The sequence below is a fragment of the Mollisia scopiformis genome, assembly GCF_001500285.1.
Source record: "Mollisia scopiformis unplaced genomic scaffold LY89scaffold_2, whole genome shotgun sequence".
NCBI classification, from domain to species: domain Eukaryota; kingdom Fungi; phylum Ascomycota; class Leotiomycetes; order Helotiales; family Mollisiaceae; genus Mollisia; species Mollisia scopiformis.
In genome coordinates, this window is record NW_017263582.1 from 570,315 (window position 1) to 586,315 (window position 16,001).

Sequence of the window (16,001 nt, forward strand, 5' to 3'; positions counted from 1 at the left end):
AAAGCTGGAGGCTTATTTGCTCTTACTTAGCTGCATCTCTTGATCTTGCAGGCAAACATATTTTCATATTTGTCTCGGATGAACCTCCGGCGCGAAGTTCTCCTAATTCCTTTATGCGTGGAGCTCCCGTATTGCCTACAACTACATGATGGTGTCGGTATGTAAGGTTTCTTGCTAAGCCTCAGAGAAATGTATCAAATAAACGGCATAGAAAAGGGTTATTCCCGTAAATATGAGTAGATGAAACAGAGCGCTTGTCCGTGCAGTTGGCGATAACCACCCTATCTCGGCTGAAAGAGTGAGACCTTGCACGCGGGTCGCGTCGTGCAAAACCGAGCCTCGTCAATACTTTACGAGAGCCTGGTTAACTTCTACACAACCAACATCGTCTGCTCACACAACGAGCATTGATTTTGCGCTTCTCTTCGAGCATCTTCGGATTCATCACACTCCCTTGAATCGAACAATACAGCGACAAAGATGTCTCGCGATTACTTCAATACCCAATCGTTGGGTGTGCCCTTGAACAGAATGGTGAAGGAGGTAAATGCCATTTCTCTTCCGCGAGAGTCTGAACAACCCTTTACTGTCTCAACACTATATCATGCGCTTGCTGGACCCGCTGAGGTTTGAATTATATATTTGAGCCGTCTAATGGCGCAGAGTTCCTTCGTTACTCCTCCCTCCGAAGCGCGATGTTCGTCGGGGTGTTTGCGCCTTATGAAAAATGAAGCCACTGCTAATATTTTATGAATAGGCACGAATCCTTATGGTCGGCGCAGGAGGTATTGGATGCGAACTACTGAAGAATCTGGTTCTCGCTGGCTTCGGAGAAGTCCATATTGTTGATCTCGATACCATCGATCTGAGCAATCTCAATCGGCAGTTCCTGTTCAGACATGAGCACATCAAGAAGTCGAAAGCTTTGGTCGGTCTCTGCAATACAAAACTCCACGAAGTTGGCACTGACGCATGAGATATAGGTGGCTAAGGATGCGGCACACAAGTTCAATCCCAGAGTGAAGCTCGAGGCGCATCATGCGAATATTAAAGATCCTCAATTTAACGTCGATTGGTTTAAGGGTTTCACGATCGTCTTCAACGCTTTGGACAACCTGGACGCCCGGAGACATGTCAACAAAATGTGCATTGCTGCAGACATTCCCCTGATAGAGAGCGGCACAACTGGGTTCAACGGGCAGGTTCAAGTTATCAAGAAGGGCGTTGCAGCCTGTTACGATTGTACCCCAAAGGAGACTCCCAAGACATTTCCTGTTTGTACTATCCGAAGCACACCGAGCCAACCTATCCATTGTATTGTGTGGGGGAAGAGCTATTTATTGAGGTATATTGAGTTTGAATTTGTGATCGTGGTCGCATCTAAAGTATTATAGTGAAATATTTGGGGCAAGTGAAGATGATTCGCCAGAGATGGACCATTCAGAGGATAGCGAGAACGGTTTGTATCCCAACACCAATATTTGATCAACCTCTTTAGCTCACAATTCTTACAGCACAGGAAATTGAGAAGCTACGCCAAGAAGCCCAGGCCTTGAAGAACATCCGTGAAGCCATGGGCACTGATTCGTTTCCGCAACTTCTCTTCGATAAAGTCTACAAGGATGATGTTGTCCGATTGCGATCAATGGAGGAGATGTGGAAGACTCGACGACGCCCTGAGCCACTTGACTATGCAACTGTCATCGAGAAGGCATCCGATGCAGAAGCTAGGAAGGACAAGATACTTAAAGATGGCCAAAGAGTATGGAGCCTAGAAGAGAACGTTGTTGTTTTCAGGGATAGGTATTGCTCATCGTTAATACTGAGAGATTTTCACTGACAGTCATAGTCTGAGCCGACTAAGCAGGAGAATGGCGGAGATGAAATCTTCAGGCGAGGTTAGTGCTGAGCCAGTCATTACCTTCGACAAGGACGACGAGGACACTCTTGACTTTGTTACTGCTGGGGCAAATCTACGGTCGATCGTATTCGGTATTGAAACCAAATCTCGCTTTGATATCAAGCAAATGGCTGGCAACATCATTCCTGCCATCGCCACGACCAATGCTATCGTAGCTGGCCTCTGTGTTCTACAGTCTTACAAGGTACTTCGAGGACAATTTGGAAGCACGAAAGAGGTAGGTTTGGTTGATATTTCTATCTTGACATTTGCTAATTCTGTGTGTAGGTCTTCCTTTCACCCTTCGCCTCTGAGAGACTGCTTGCTTCCGATCGACTTCGTGCACCAAACCCCGATTGTCCAGTATGCAGCCCTGCACAGACTCGAGTTCTTATTGACATGTCACGAGCTACTCTCGGTGACCTTGTCGATGACTTTCTGAAGATGGAACTTGGATATGGCGAAGAGATTGTTGTAAATCATGGAGACAATCTTCTATATGATTTGGATGAGACTGAAAATCTTGCTAAGAAGCTCAGTGAACTTGGTATGATCCGAATCGCTTGTACCTAGCAACAATAGGCTAACCGAATTCTCAGGCATCAAGGGAGACAGTTTCCTGACCATCATCGACGACAATGATGATGATCCTAAGGGACCTAGAGTGAATCTCATTCTGAATGTCCAGGAGTCGTAAGTAGCCCCGCTCCGACGCTCTGACGGTCTATTAACCTATTCCAGATCTACACCAGAGGAGAAGGTTATCAAGAGTTTAAACATTGCTCTAGAGACCAACGGCGAGACACCCGCTTCTCCCATTCCTAGGAGGAAGAAGAAACCGGTCCCACAATCGAATGGCCACGATATCAATGCAAATGGCAACGATACCAATGGCACAGCTCATATTAATGGCAAGAGACCTCACTCTTTTGACGCCGATTCTCCAGCTGCGAAGAAAGCCAAGCTACAGTCAAATCGTGCAGAGAATGGTGTAATCGAGATCGACGATTCCGACGGTGCCATTGTCATTGACTGATCCGGCTTCCCGTTCTATTTCCATCTTGTCATTCGTAATTTATTTGATCTCTACCAGGATAAGGCGTCATATGGCACTCAATCCACCATCAAGGTTGAGTACGCAATTATTTGCATATGTGTTTGCAGCTAGAAATACTGCAGCATGGGCAATTTCAGAAGGTTGTCCAAAACGTTTCAGGGGTATGGCGTTGATGGCTTCAGAGCGTGCATCAGAAGACATGCCTACACCTGTATATTAGAATCATCATGGCGTAAAATAGGTGGGCGGATCAACTCCGTGTAACGGCATGACGAAATGTAATTGTTGAACTCAACATACCTTCAGTCATATCTGTCTCAACATAGCCAGGGACTATCACATTGACTCTGACATTCTTCTCGCCCAGCTCTGCTGCTAATGCTCGAGTCAAGCCTGTGCTTATCAGCACAGCAGAGACGAATCAGATGCTTCACATACCGATAACTCCAGCTTTGCTTGCAGCGTATGCTGCACTGCCTTTACCACCTTTCATTCCCAGAAGTGAAGCGACATTGATGATGCAACCTTGTGATATTCAGCAAAGGTGTTGAGATTTTAGATTGTAGAGTATAAATGCTCACCTCCTCTCGAAGCCATCATGTTCTTTCCCACAGTCCGACATGCCATCATCGTACCCATCAGATTCGTTCTCAGTACTTCCTCAAGTAGACTAGGACTTGTGATGAAAAGAGGAGAATAATGCGTCACTCCCGCTGCATTGACCAAAATGTGGACTTTCTTCTGATCTTCATCAGCATTTCAACCCAAGATCTGTCTAAAAAATCTCGGAATGAGAGAATAACAACACACCTCTTTCTTCATCCCTTTCCAAAAATCCATATCTCCAACATCTCCAACCACAACTCGATGCTCCATCTCATCCCCAACGATCAATTCATCCTTGATACCGTACAACGATTTCTCATTTCGTCCTACGAGGATACATTCTACTCCTTCTTTTGCGAACCGTCTCGCGATCTCAGCTCCGATTCCTCGTGACGCTCCTGTGATGATGCAGCTCTTTCCTTTCAGTGACGGGGCTATGGGTTCGGGATTATGAGCTGAATGCCCGTTTAGGAAAGCTGAGCGTGAGAATTGTCTTTTGAAGCTGAGGTGCGACCCATGACATCTTGAGCAAGCGATTCGTGCGAGGCAGCGCCTGTATGATGAATGGTAGAGGAGAGCATGCATCTTCAACAATCAAGCAGTATTAAGAATGCCCCAGGTGATGTTTCGAGAGCAAGAGTGAACGCCCCGTGATTCGAGGTTGATGGAAAATCGCTTCACCGTTCCGCCACACTGTGGCTGCCCAAATTGGTGTGCAACATCAACACCAAATCTCACTTCAAGCTATCCAAGACAACATCACTTCCAAAGATTTCCCCTGGACACAAGAAAGCGCATTCTTACCCAAAATAGAAGAATAATCTTACGAACATACGACCATAAGTCTTGGCAGCTGCCAGCATACTTTCCGAGCCTTCCGTCAGCTATAAGATTTGCATCCACTCAGATTGAGAAGCTTCAATTTGGACTCGGACTCGTCGTCCTATGAAATTTCAATGTGGAAATGTGCTTCCATTCTGGAGTAGTTCTGTTTCATGTCCCTTTTGTGCATAGTGTGGAGAATTGTATTATTTTATTTCCATACTAGCTTCAGAACCGCGCGTTCAGCAACTATTGTTGAGAATTTTCAAGCTTCTTTCCCCTCCCGATTTACTTGCCGGTCTTTGATGGCATCGGTACCGAGTTTTGGGATTGATTATTGTTTGCCCTGCATCAGATTTTCTTATCAGTGATCATAACGTCCTGTCGTCATTGTTTCATGCTCTGCTGCTAGGATTGAGCACGCGAGCAGCCTCCTTTTCTTACACTAACTCCAGCTGTCCAAAATAAGCGACACACCAAAAAAGGGTTATTTATTTCGCAATTTTATTGCAACTCAACCACACATTACCTTCAATTAAAAATTGAACTAGGAGAGAGAGCAGAAGCTAAAGTTCAATTGCACCAACTTTTTGAGTCCTGCCAGTGCAGGTGTTGTTGATTTTGCGTCGTGAGAATACTGGGGGCAATTCGCATTGGGTGTGGTGAGTGTGTCGCTTATTTTGGACAGCTGGAGACTAATCACATATACAAGGATCTATCTGCCAAGTTCCAACTACCAGCTCCCATTGACGGGCTTGAGGAGTATCCGGCCTCCGAACACAACTCAGACATTCAAGCACAAACCTTTAAGATGAGTAAGGCCCAGCTAGACATGGTCAGGAGCTCGGAATCATCAAACGAGCGCTTCTTTCATCCATTCGGAACTACGAATACCTGCAGGTTCCGTATATGGGACCTGGCCCACAATAACTGGTCTTGTTGTGGGCCAATGGACCAGCTGGAAGAGTAAGCTCCCGTTGGTAGGAAAACAAATGTACCTGATCTTCACGCATCTGCATCTTTACCTTCTTTTTTATCAAGTGGGAGTTTTCCGTCAGTTCTTACTCTTGCTTTCGTTCATATTTAACATCTTTCAATCATGTTGGAAGATGTATTCGGCGCTGTTGGGCGTTTCTTCTTACATGTTTATAAAACTTTACTCAATAGGTACGTCCTTCTGTCATGCCAACATTGACTCCACGCGTTGGATCTAGGTAACGCGTATTTGCTAACAGTGCACCTAGACATTCATTATTTGGCCTTCTCAGACATATCTTAATCAACATGACATTTATCTTAATATGGATCACAACTTTTAAGAACGGTACGTCGGGAGATCCCTTGTCTGCCGAACGCCTCTGGAATGTCACTGACAAGGTTCTCCACAGCATGGCGTATAGATGCTTCGATTCGACCCCTCATTGATGTCAACTATCTGGAAGAAGCCGACCGACGAGTGTTTGATCTAAGCTTCGAGGGGATCTTCATACAATGTGTTGTTTCGGCGTTGGGGTATGCGTGGATGTATGCTCTTACTCGGCGGTCGAAACTCTCGATTCTTGCGGCACTACCTCCTTTCTTACTGAACATCCTATATGCTGGCACACATTCTCTTTGCTCGGCACTTGATGTTTTTGTGGGTTTCTCCAACCTCAAGAGCAGAAGAGCTACAACTTAATTCTATAGGCATGGCTTTCATACGGCGTGATACACTTTATCTCGCCCTTCCTAGCCGCATTCTGGCTCTGGCTCTTTGCCTCACCAGGTGTGGTATCAGTGTTTGCATGGTCATTTGGAATACAGAACTGCTTGGGCATCATAACCCACCTCTCCTTTCCCAGCGCCGCGCCGTGGTATGGAGATCAATACGGGTATCCTCTCCCGCCAGGAAACTATAGCATGCCAGGCTCTGCTGCAGGCCTGGTTCGAGTCGATGCTGTCCTAGGAACACACATCTACGCCAATGCATTCAAAGCCTCTCCTCTCGTCTTTGGAGCCTTCCCCTCCCTACATGGAGCCTTCAGTTGCTGCTGTTTCTTCTTCATCGCCCGCTATTCGAGGAAGGGATCTTTCATGCTCGGCTTCTACGTCCTCTGGCAATGGTTCTCGACCATGTATTTGCGACATCACTGGCGAATTGACCTTCTGGGCGGGCTCTTGTATTCCGCTTTCGCGTTCTCATTCTTCTACAGGAGTTTGGGGAGGATTGATCGGGCGTATGCTACTGGAGTTAGCGGTGGCAATGGATGGCAAAGACTATTTGAGGGGACGAGGTTGCAATTTTGGTTCGATCATAGGCCAGAGAAAGGATATATGGCTGTGATGGAGAGTAGCGAGAATGGAGAAAGTGGTAGGACGAGTATTGAGGTTGTGATGAGAGAGCGTAGCGAGGGCGATTTGGAGGCTGCATGGGTTGAGGATTTGGGTGCCACGTGGAAAACGAGAGAGCCGAGGGTTTCTCCAGTATAACTTGTAGATGCTAGACAAATATCCATGTTGGTAGTTCAAGCATCGTTTATCCTGCCAGTTGGGCTTCAATGTCCGTCTTCCAATACATATCTTTTGTGTGGTGATTCACCGTTATGATTCTAGTATCTGTCTGACTGAGTGGAATACTGAGTTCAAATCGGACTTTTACGTATTGAAAGTTCTTTGTTCAACTTCTTTTATCTGCACACCAAAAGGCTGAGAAGTCCAGATAAATATGCAGCCTTCTGCTACTCCGCGACCTGGTCCGTGCACCAAGCTGCCTAAGAAAAATCGCGTCCCGCGCTCAACTTTCTTTCTTCGCGTCTTCACCAACTTCAAAGTGCATAACGAACACGATGGCGTCCTCAAGCCAGAACCAAGGGTTGAGCAAGTACGTCACCCTCATCTCGCTCGATGGGTTTGAGTTCGTGGTCTTGAGAGAGGCGGCTTGTATTAGCAAGGCCATTGCCAAGATGTTGAATACGCAGAGTAAGTCTTCTAGCTTCCTCCGTATGGCCCAGAGGTTAAGAAATCAGAAGCTGATGGTTCTTAGGTAACTTCATGGAAGCAAAGGATGGGAGATGTGTGTTTGGAGAGATTAAGTAGGTCCGATCTCTCCGTTCGAAATACGAGCCCTCAGAGACAAAAGGAGACGCAGAAGCAGGACAATGATTATATCAAATTTGTCAAGCAGACAGAACATCTTCTATTTCTGCAAGGAGTAGAGGAGTGACGCTGGTTGATGCCAACATACACTTGATCTGAGACCTGCTTCTGCCTCGCAAGCCATTTCCAACATTTCCAGATTATACATCTCTTTCGTTTTGGAGGAGTTCATGAAAGTAGCTGGGCGAACCCTGGATCATTAAAAGTGCCTTCTGGGATCTCTATCTTGGAAACGGGTCCTGCTTGCAGGAACGACATACTGAGACCTGGAAATCGCTCTGTCTTTCTGCTGCTTTATATCCGCAGATATTGCTACAAAAAGCCGCAAGATGCTAACCATTTTCTCATAGTGGTATCGTCCTCGAGAAAGTCGCAGAGTACTTCTACTACAACTACAAAAATCGGAACAAGGAGGATGTTCCAGATATGGAAATCCCACCAGAGCTGTGCTTGGAGTTATTGATGGCTGCAGATTACTTAGACAGTGAGTCCAATCCCTGCAAATGTGCTGCCCCCCGCTAACTAGACAACAGCATAATGGCGACCACGGTATACCACGGCGTTTGAGGCAAATCAAGGGGGTGGATCTGGCTGGTAAGGCAGCATATCACGGAGTTCAGGAACGATATTCATGTCCGAAATGAACAGCACGACGCACACACGATTACTGCCTCCAAGAGATACACGATGAAATGAACTATGTGGGAGAATATCCATACCCCATCTGAGCATATGCATTCTTCCCCATTTCTCCATGGGTTGAACTGTCTATAGATGATGGCAGAACAAACTTTCCTCTTATTCAGCCTCTTTCTGTTTCTATATAAATTTCGGGCTTTATTCCAGGGGAAACATCCTCCCATTATATATATCATTTACATGGGAAAGGACTGTGATTGGAAAAGTCTTCGTCATACTCACCACCAAGTCTCATTTTCCAATTGTTATTGATCTCAGATGTAGCGAAAAGCTTTATTGTTTTCACACAGAGAATTATACACTTTCTACTGGAGGATGAATTCCTAGATTCTCTCGTTTAGGAAGATCACTTTGAACGTCCTGACGAGGGCAAAACACCTTTTTCGGTGTTTCCTCCGAAGTTCTACAGGGCGATCAGACGAACCTCGGCGGGCTTGGCAAGTCTGAGACTGTGTCACCCCTTCGCTAGATGATTCAAACAGATCTCGGGCGTATCATCAGATGAAACCTCTCAATCGGGTAACCTTAACCGTTAACCCCACATTTCCCAGATCTGATAATTTTATGCTTTAAGCTTTAAACTCTTCACGATCTCCTCAGTCCAGTTTCTGTTCCTTCTCTTCATTCATTCTTTGAACGCTGGTCGATCACTTTAATTTCTTGTACCATAAACATTTGTTCTTAGTCATTCCTTCAACACACATTCTTTCGAAATCCAAATACATCTTTCGATAGCCAGTCTTGAAATGAAGTCCTACGCCTCCCTCATCGTCCTTTCCCTCCTAGCAACTACCCAAGCCTCAGTCCTGAGCACCACCAATATCGCGACCGTCCTCGCAGGCGCCACTTCTCAATCCTCTCTCACCATTCCTGCAGATGCTATGGCAGCAATAGCAAAACTGGGCACAGGAGGCGTCAATGCATCGACACTCACAGCAGCAGACAAAGCAGCCATTGCTTCTTGTACCACAACTGCGCAAGCGAACAACACTGCGAGCAAGGCAGGATTGGGAGGAGGAACTGGAAGCGCCGGAAACATTGCTTTGTAAGTTAATTCCTACCTTGGTCTTCCTCGGTCCAGGAAAGAATGCCAGAGAGGCAAGAGTGCAGATGCTGATTAATTGGTGATAGTGTTACGAATAAGATCACGACTCATGCTTGTGAGAGTGCTGGACAGCAGATCTCTGGGACGGGGAGTGATACTGATATCAATCTGTTAATTTCGAATGTTGGCGTGCTGAATGCGAACACGGATGCTGCTGGAATAGCGAGTAAAAGAGCTGTTGTATTTTCTGGTTGAAGCTGGTTTGAATGCTGTAAATATTGAGATCTCAATGAACGTATCCCCATCAAAACGTTTAATTGACCTTTTCACGTACTCGTCTAGGGAACAAGTCGTATTTGAAATCTAGAAAGTATATCGGAGTAATAAGTGATACATTAAGTGCTGTTGGAATGAGTGAGGCCTAGTGCGGGACCGTCTCTTTTGAAGGTTGAGGCGAGGGGCAACATCGCCGCTGCCGGGAGAGTCGAACCCCCACTTACAGATACCTCAAGACGGGCAAGACCTCACTTGACCCATGGGCAAACCAAAAGAATACAAAAACCCAGTGGACACGAATCTTGAACACTAAGTTAATACATCTAACTTTTCAACTTTCCAAAAATTGTTTTCAAGCACCTGAGTCCAGACACAGAAAATACCAACCACCCAAAACGTCAAAATGGGACAGAACTACAAGGAAATATCCAAGATAGCTCTCAAACGCAGAGAAGCAGCCATTCCAAAAGAATACCTCCTCCCAGAATCAGCCCTCAAAGACCTCCCACGAGACCTAACCACCATCCCGCGATCCTCCGGACACTTTACCCCAGAAGAACTCGAGATCATCGAAAGCAACGCCGAAGACATCCTCATCAAGATCCGAGAAAAGCAATCGACTTCTTTAGACGTCACAAAGGCATTTTGCAAAGCGGCCATTGTTGCACAGCAATTAGTAAATTCCCCTCCTATGCTGTTGGTGGAAGTCGAGACTGATTGAAGGGCAGACAAATTGCTTGACCGAGATCCTGTTCCCGGAAGCTCTTGCGCGCGCCAAATTCCTAGATGGGCATCTGGAGAAGACGGGCCAGGTGATAGGACCTCTCCATGGGCTTCCTATCTCGTTGAAAGATTGTATGATTACGCCGCCTCATCCGTCGTCTATTGGGATGGCGTGTTATGCCAATGAAGCTACTACCGATGAAACTGTTCTCGTCAGTGTGCTGAAGAAGTTGGGTGCGGTGTTTTATGTCAAGACTAATGTGCCTACCGCGATGATGATGATGGAGACTATCAATCATGTGTGGGGAGAGACGAGGGGGGCGTATCATAGTGGGACGAGTTGTGGTGGGAGTTCGGGAGGAGAGGGAGTTTTGTTGGCGATGAAGGGGAGTCCGATCGGCGTTGGGACGGATATTGGAGGAAGTATTAGAATTCCTAGTGCGTTTAACGGTTTGTATGGGTTGAAACCTACGTGAGTATTCCATCTTCTTGAAGGGAATTTGCTGATGCGGAAATTAGATTCGGACGTTTCCCAATATATGGCACAAAGTCAGGTATCAGCGGTCAAGACTTCATCTATTCTAACAACGGGCCCATGGCGAGGTCTTTGGATATCATCAAGTTGTATTGCCAAGCTGTTCTCTCGTCGGAAGTATCTCCGTGGTATCTGGATCCGAAATGCGTTGCTGTCCCATGGAGAGGAGATGTCATTCAACCCAAAGGACGAAAACTCCGCTTTGGAATTATCTCTGACAACGACGGCGAATACAGCGTCCATCCACCTATTATTCGAGGTCTAGAGATGACCAAAAAAGCCCTCATAACAGCCGGTCATGAGGTCTTCGAATGGGAACCTTTCAATCATCCAGAAATGGCCAAGGAAGTCAATTCTTCATTTTACACCCTAGGTGCAGCAGCCATTCTGGACCTAACATTGAAACATGACGAACCTGTCTATGGCTCTATGAAAAATTATGAAGAGTATTTTAAGAAGGGCGAACATGGGACTCTTGGTCCCACGAGGTTGAGAGAGATGATCATCAAGAGGAATGCGCTGCAAAAGGCGTATATGGATAAGTGGACAGGTACCGCTGGTGATGGAAAGGAGGCCATGGATGGGATCATCGTTGCTTCATCCCCTTGGACGGCGCCAAGATTGGGTTTAACACAGAAGACTTTCTGCGTTAATTTTACAGCTGTGTATAACCTACTTGGTAAGTTTCTCCTGCATCTCTTCGGAATCAAAAACTAACGCTAGTCAGATTATCCTATCTGTACATTCCCTGTAACATTTGCGGATAAGAATATCGATAAGGAGAGAAGCGGATGGAAACCATTGAATGAAAAGGATGCAGAAGTTCAGGCTGATTATGATGCGGAATTCTATCATGGTACTCCGGTTACGTTGCAGTGTGTTGGTAGACGGATGGAAGATGAGAAGGTTCTAGAGATGACTGGCATCATTGCCGATGTATTGAAGGCGCATTCTTGAAGGGAAGAAAGAGAAATGGGCGAGTTTATGTATATAGGTATTTAGACATAAGAATTATTTATAAATCTGAGAGTACGTGAGCTCTGCGGGATGTTGTACATTCTGTGATTTGAAAAGTCCGGAAAATGGTCAGATATTTGTAGGACGTTAGCTTTTCATTGAACAATTTACTTTAGTATCTGATTAATAGAATACTTCGTGAAGGATATAGGAATCTATTGAATCTAACAGATATAAAAAAAAACCAGCATACTCTCAACCCAGAATCCACTAGAAAATGTCACTAGTAGCCTAAAATATCCTCGCTCGCCTAGGTAGCTTGTTGCCATACCAACAACCATCCCTCCTCAACATCGTCATCGACACTTCAACCACCAAAAACTTCCAACAACCACCACTCCATCCAACATCCGCCCAAAACCCTCAAAAATGCCACCAACACGCCGAACCCGCCACTCCACCGGCCCCGCGGCCAAAGGCGCCCAAAAAACGCTCTCCTTCGGCAACTCCAAGACCATCAAATCCGCCTCAACCAAAGACCTCAAAGACATCAAAGACATCAAACCCGAACCCCTCGAACAAAAGCTCGACCTAGGCCACATCTCCTCCGCGCCGGCCGTCGAGCAACAAGCCAAGGTCGAGCTCTCGCGCGAGGCGACCGCGGAGGAGGTGCGGGCGAGGAAGGTTAGCGATGCGCAGATCAAGCGGTATTGGCGCGAGAGGGAGGCGGAGAGGAAGAGTCGGCGGGTGCATCAGGAGGAGCTGAGTGTTGAGGAGAAGGTGCTTAGGTTGTGGGATATGAGTAGTCAGTTTGGGGTACGTTTCTTCCCCCTGAGGATGGCAGGTGGAGATGGGATGGAAGAGATGCTAATGGGGAATACAGCCAGCGATAGGCATAGCACGAATGAAGCGCTGGGTCCGGGCTAATAAGTTGGGATTGCAGCCTCCGATTGAGGTATTGGCTGTTCTGCTCAAGGAGGAGGATAAGGGTAATACGAAGATTGAGAGGGCGCATGTGGATGAGTTGATGAGTAGCAAGTTTGTTGTTGGGGAGGCTTGAGTGTGTGAATATAGATGAGGTGTACGATGGATATGCTTTGACTGGCTGGCTGGAGTTGTTTGGGGATTATTTGCCTGGTAAAGGTTACTGGCGTTGGATTGCTTTTCTATGGCACAACAAGCTTTGCATACAAGGAGCAATGAAGACAAAAATTCTCTCATCATAATGGTTCTATTTCTCAGCATTTTTGAATTAGGATGTGCTGTTAATGCAAGTCGTGGTCTACATGCTACACAGCCTGAGCGTAAAAGGAGTAACTCCGGATCCTCCGCCAAAGCAAAAAAAAGACATTCGATGAATCTACATTTGCACCTCCACACGTCCCTCAGCACCAGGCGCACCGTTTGACAAGCTTGGGAGGAGATAGGTGATATCATCCCAAGGATGTCTGTACAAGCCAGTGCGCAGTCTCTTCTGATCAAGGTAATGGGCAATCAGACCAATGGATCGGCCAAGAACGAACAGACCGTTCAAGACACCCATTTGCAAGTAATCCTCAGCCTCCTCGGCGCTGAAAGCACCGCAGTTGCGCATCAGATCAACGAAGCAGACAGCGACGGCACCATCAACGTTCAAGATCAAGTTGTCCTTCTTCGATGTGGTCACCGACTCGACAGCAAGAGCATAGTCGAGCATCTTGCAGCTGGGGAAACGCTTCTTGACGAACTCCTTGACGAGCTCGACACGGAGATCAGGGTTGTTGCGGGACTTGACCTTGTGGCCAATACCTGGGATGAGCTTGTTCTGCTTGCGCATGGTATCGACGAAGTCACGTGGGGAAAGACCCTTGTCGAAGGCCTTGGTGAACTCCTCGGCAGCACCGTCAAGAGCACCACCGAATCTTGAACCGATGGTCAAAAGACCTGAAACAAGAGCGCTGATGAGATCCTTTCCGGCTCTGGTTGTGATGATGGTGTTCATGGCACCCGAGACAGCTGGACCGTGATCGGCAGTCAACATGAGCACCATCTCGAGGAACTTGCTGGCGTAATCTGGGAGACGACGACGGAACCAGAGCAGGGACATAACACCACCAATTCCGATATCCTCCTTGAAGACATCCGAGATTGGCATACCAGCGTACAAGAGTTCTTGTCCACGGTCGTCGGAGATGGTAGAGATGAATGCAGCAGGCTTTCGGATGAGACCAAGTTCTTGAGCCCATGAGTAGTCAATTGGGATCTTTGGTACGATTGGCTCGGGTTGAGGGTTGATGGTTCCATCCTTAACAAGTCTCTGGTAGACGGTGGCGAGAAGAGCTGGCATATCCTCGAAGGTATCTGGGACGAAGAAACCAGCCTCCTTCATGGACTTGTTCTTGACGGCAGCAGTCTCGAGCTGAGAGTTGGCGAAAGAACCAGCGTGTCCGAACTGAACCTCAGTCTTGAACATGCTTGCGCAAGTACCAATAGCCCATGCGACAATTGGCTTGGTGATGACTCCGTTCTTAACAGCCTCAATGACTCGGTATTCCTCGACACCACCGACCTCTCCCAAAAGCATAAGGATTTTGCATTCAGGGTCGGCTTCGTATCGCAGAAGATGGTCAATGAAGGTTGTGCTGGGGTACCTGTCACCACCAATGGCAACACCCTCGTAAACACCGTCGGTTGTGTTGGCAATGATGTTGTTAAGCTCGTTGGACATACCACCGGACTTAGAGACGTATCCCACGGATCCCTTGCGGTAGAGCTTGGAGGCAACAATGTTGTCCATCATACCACCAGTGTTACCGATCTTGAAGCAGCCTGGCTTGATACCACCGACAGTTGCGGGACCGATGATGGTGATACCCTTCTTCTTGGCAACGTGGAGAATTTCGCGGGCACGCTGAAGATGTTGTTAGACCAGTCTTGAGCTTCTGTATACGCACAAACTTACTCTCTCGGGTACACCTTCAGCAATGATAGCAATTGACTTGATTTGAGGGAATTCCATAAGCTCCATAGTAGATTGGTAGACAGATCGGGAAGATGCGAAGTTAACAACAGTGTCAACATCCGTGTGCTTTGCCATTGCCTTGTCCACATCTTGGTAGACGGGCAGCAGAGTCTCGCTGGTTCCCCAGTACATCTTGCTCACGAACTGACCACCGAATGTGTAGATAATACCGGCCACAGAAGGGGTCTTTCGCTTGCAGATGAAGTCGAAATCGAGCATGCCCTGCACGGCTCGGGGCTGGAGACCGTAGACGAAGCATCGTGTCTTCTCGTGGAAGAGAGTGTGTTCGGCGCGAGGGCTGAGAGGACGAGAAGGAGCTGCGAAACGGCGGATGTTGTCGTTGGCAGAGAGGCTTGCTGGTGCCGGAGTGGCAGCAGTGCCATTGGTGGCCGCACCATTAGCGACGGCAGAAGGCATCGTGAAAGGCGTCGAGAGAAATGGTTCTGAAGAGAGGAGGAAAAAGTTAGCAATGGTCGTTGCTTTGTGGTGACGCACTGCAATGGATGTGCTTGTTGAGATTGTGAGTGGAGACGGAGGGAGTAGTAAGAGCAGTAGCTCGGGTGAGAAAAAAGAAGAGAAGGGTATTATTTATTGATACTTACATCAAGTAAGAAATTGGTGCACCACGCTCTCGTTCACAGCTGCAGCAGGTGAAATATGAAAGCTGAATGCTTGGACAACTCCGTGAATGAAAGGCAGAGCAGACGATGTACAGAGGAGAGAAGGAGAGAGAAGATATGGGTGGTGTGCCGCGGTGTCGCCTTTTTGATGGAGATGCGAGGGGACCAGAAGGAAGAGGAGGAGCCGTCGAGTTGTGAGGAGAGGAGAGAAAGTTGATGCGCCGAAGCAGTAATTGGGGAAATGGCGGTTTTGAATCGTGTGCAGGGTTGGCGGGTTGCAAGGTTCCTCTGTTGAACTCCGAAATGGTGGACCGGCTGGTTGAGTTGAGTTGAGGTGAGAGAGAGCAGCAGCAAACCAAAGCTAACCCGACCCGACCAGGCCAAGCCAAAAATACTTTTAAAAATAAAGCAGCCAGCAGCAACACAATGATGACCCCAGAGCCGAGCGAAACAGCAAAAAATACTGCGGCGCAGATTCACTGTTTTCCCTCCAGAATGATCCAAAATGAGACTGCGTCCCCAAGCCGTGAGCTCCTAAACTCCCCTCATCCCTGTCGGATCCGCAGCTTGTTGTGCCTGTCGGCTTTTGTGTTGGGGGAATTTCTGCGCTAGAATCCAACCATCG

General features: G+C 47.3%; 8 protein-coding genes across 8 annotated transcripts; 6 read left to right on the plus strand and 2 right to left on the minus strand.

The window, feature by feature from the left end:
- Positions 1–340: 340 nt before the first annotated feature.
- Positions 341–2,597, plus strand: LY89DRAFT_635307 (uncharacterized protein; the record flags this gene model as incomplete). Its single annotated transcript, XM_018211438.1, has 8 exons — positions 341–543; positions 758–928; positions 984–1,345; positions 1,395–1,459; positions 1,515–1,803; positions 1,850–2,138; positions 2,189–2,447; positions 2,500–2,597. The coding sequence occupies exons 1-8, from the start codon at positions 481–483 to the stop codon at positions 2,595–2,597; spliced, it is 1,596 nt and encodes a 531-aa protein (XP_018077482.1). The 5' UTR covers positions 341–480.
- A 230-nt stretch (positions 2,598–2,827) lies between these two features.
- Positions 2,828–4,148, minus strand: LY89DRAFT_754782 (NAD(P)-binding protein; the record flags this gene model as incomplete). The annotated part of the gene is made up of 5 exons (XM_018221335.1): positions 2,828–3,160; positions 3,258–3,350; positions 3,396–3,482; positions 3,539–3,703; positions 3,764–4,148. The coding sequence occupies 5 exons, from the start codon at positions 4,146–4,148 to the stop codon at positions 3,003–3,005; spliced, it is 888 nt and encodes a 295-aa protein (XP_018077483.1). The 3' UTR covers positions 2,828–3,002.
- Positions 4,149–5,484: 1,336 nt separating this feature from the next.
- LY89DRAFT_727904 (PAP2-domain-containing protein) lies at positions 5,485–6,854 on the plus strand (the record flags this gene model as incomplete). The annotated part of the gene is made up of 4 exons (XM_018219209.1): positions 5,485–5,552; positions 5,630–5,709; positions 5,774–6,021; positions 6,072–6,854. 4 exons carry the CDS (start codon positions 5,485–5,487, stop codon positions 6,852–6,854), a joined length of 1,179 nt encoding a protein of 392 aa, XP_018077484.1.
- A 356-nt stretch (positions 6,855–7,210) lies between these two features.
- Positions 7,211–8,058, plus strand: LY89DRAFT_663595 (putative Elongin-C; the record flags this gene model as incomplete). The annotated part of the gene is made up of 4 exons (XM_018212714.1): positions 7,211–7,343; positions 7,408–7,456; positions 7,871–8,004; positions 8,054–8,058. 4 exons carry the CDS (start codon positions 7,211–7,213, stop codon positions 8,056–8,058), a joined length of 321 nt encoding a protein of 106 aa, XP_018077485.1.
- Positions 8,059–8,965: 907 nt separating this feature from the next.
- LY89DRAFT_663596 (uncharacterized protein) lies at positions 8,966–9,519 on the plus strand (the record flags this gene model as incomplete). Its single annotated transcript, XM_018212715.1, has 2 exons — positions 8,966–9,264; positions 9,351–9,519. The coding sequence occupies 2 exons, from the start codon at positions 8,966–8,968 to the stop codon at positions 9,517–9,519; spliced, it is 468 nt and encodes a 155-aa protein (XP_018077486.1).
- Positions 9,520–9,769: 250 nt separating this feature from the next.
- Positions 9,770–11,826, plus strand: LY89DRAFT_679936 (acetamidase-like protein). Its single transcript, XM_018213971.1, has 4 exons — positions 9,770–10,216; positions 10,269–10,735; positions 10,783–11,477; positions 11,526–11,826. Exons 1-4 carry the CDS (start codon positions 9,944–9,946, stop codon positions 11,753–11,755), a joined length of 1,665 nt encoding a protein of 554 aa, XP_018077487.1. The 5' UTR covers positions 9,770–9,943; the 3' UTR covers positions 11,756–11,826.
- A 339-nt stretch (positions 11,827–12,165) lies between these two features.
- LY89DRAFT_679938 (uncharacterized protein) lies at positions 12,166–12,975 on the plus strand. Its single transcript, XM_018213972.1, has 2 exons — positions 12,166–12,571; positions 12,639–12,975. Exons 1-2 carry the CDS (start codon positions 12,185–12,187, stop codon positions 12,813–12,815), a joined length of 564 nt encoding a protein of 187 aa, XP_018077488.1. The 5' UTR covers positions 12,166–12,184; the 3' UTR covers positions 12,816–12,975.
- On the minus strand, positions 12,899–15,534 carry LY89DRAFT_168577 (citrate synthase). Its single transcript, XM_018205553.1, has 3 exons — positions 15,359–15,534; positions 14,697–15,264; positions 12,899–14,645 (listed from the first exon to the last, which is right to left on the minus strand). The coding sequence occupies exons 2-3, from the start codon at positions 15,171–15,173 to the stop codon at positions 13,116–13,118; spliced, it is 2,007 nt and encodes a 668-aa protein (XP_018077489.1). The 5' UTR covers positions 15,174–15,264; positions 15,359–15,534; the 3' UTR covers positions 12,899–13,115.
- Positions 15,535–16,001: the final 467 nt, after the last annotated feature.

Coding starts and splice junctions, on each gene's coding strand:
- LY89DRAFT_168577 (XM_018205553.1), bottom strand. CDS start 15,173: ATGCCTTCTGCCGTCGCTAATGGTGCGGCCACCAATGGCACTGCTGCC. Junction 14,646..14,696: donor CTGAAGGTGTACCCGAGAGA/GTAAGTTTGTGC, acceptor CAACATCTTCAG/CGTGCCCGCGAAATTCTCCA.
- LY89DRAFT_679938 (XM_018213972.1), top strand. CDS start 12,185: ATGCCACCAACACGCCGAACCCGCCACTCCACCGGCCCCGCGGCCAAA. Junction 12,572..12,638: donor ATATGAGTAGTCAGTTTGGG/GTACGTTTCTTC, acceptor TGGGGAATACAG/CCAGCGATAGGCATAGCACG.
- LY89DRAFT_679936 (XM_018213971.1), top strand. CDS start 9,944: ATGGGACAGAACTACAAGGAAATATCCAAGATAGCTCTCAAACGCAGA. Junction 10,217..10,268: donor CCATTGTTGCACAGCAATTA/GTAAATTCCCCT, acceptor ATTGAAGGGCAG/ACAAATTGCTTGACCGAGAT. Junction 10,736..10,782: donor TTGTATGGGTTGAAACCTAC/GTGAGTATTCCA, acceptor TGCGGAAATTAG/ATTCGGACGTTTCCCAATAT.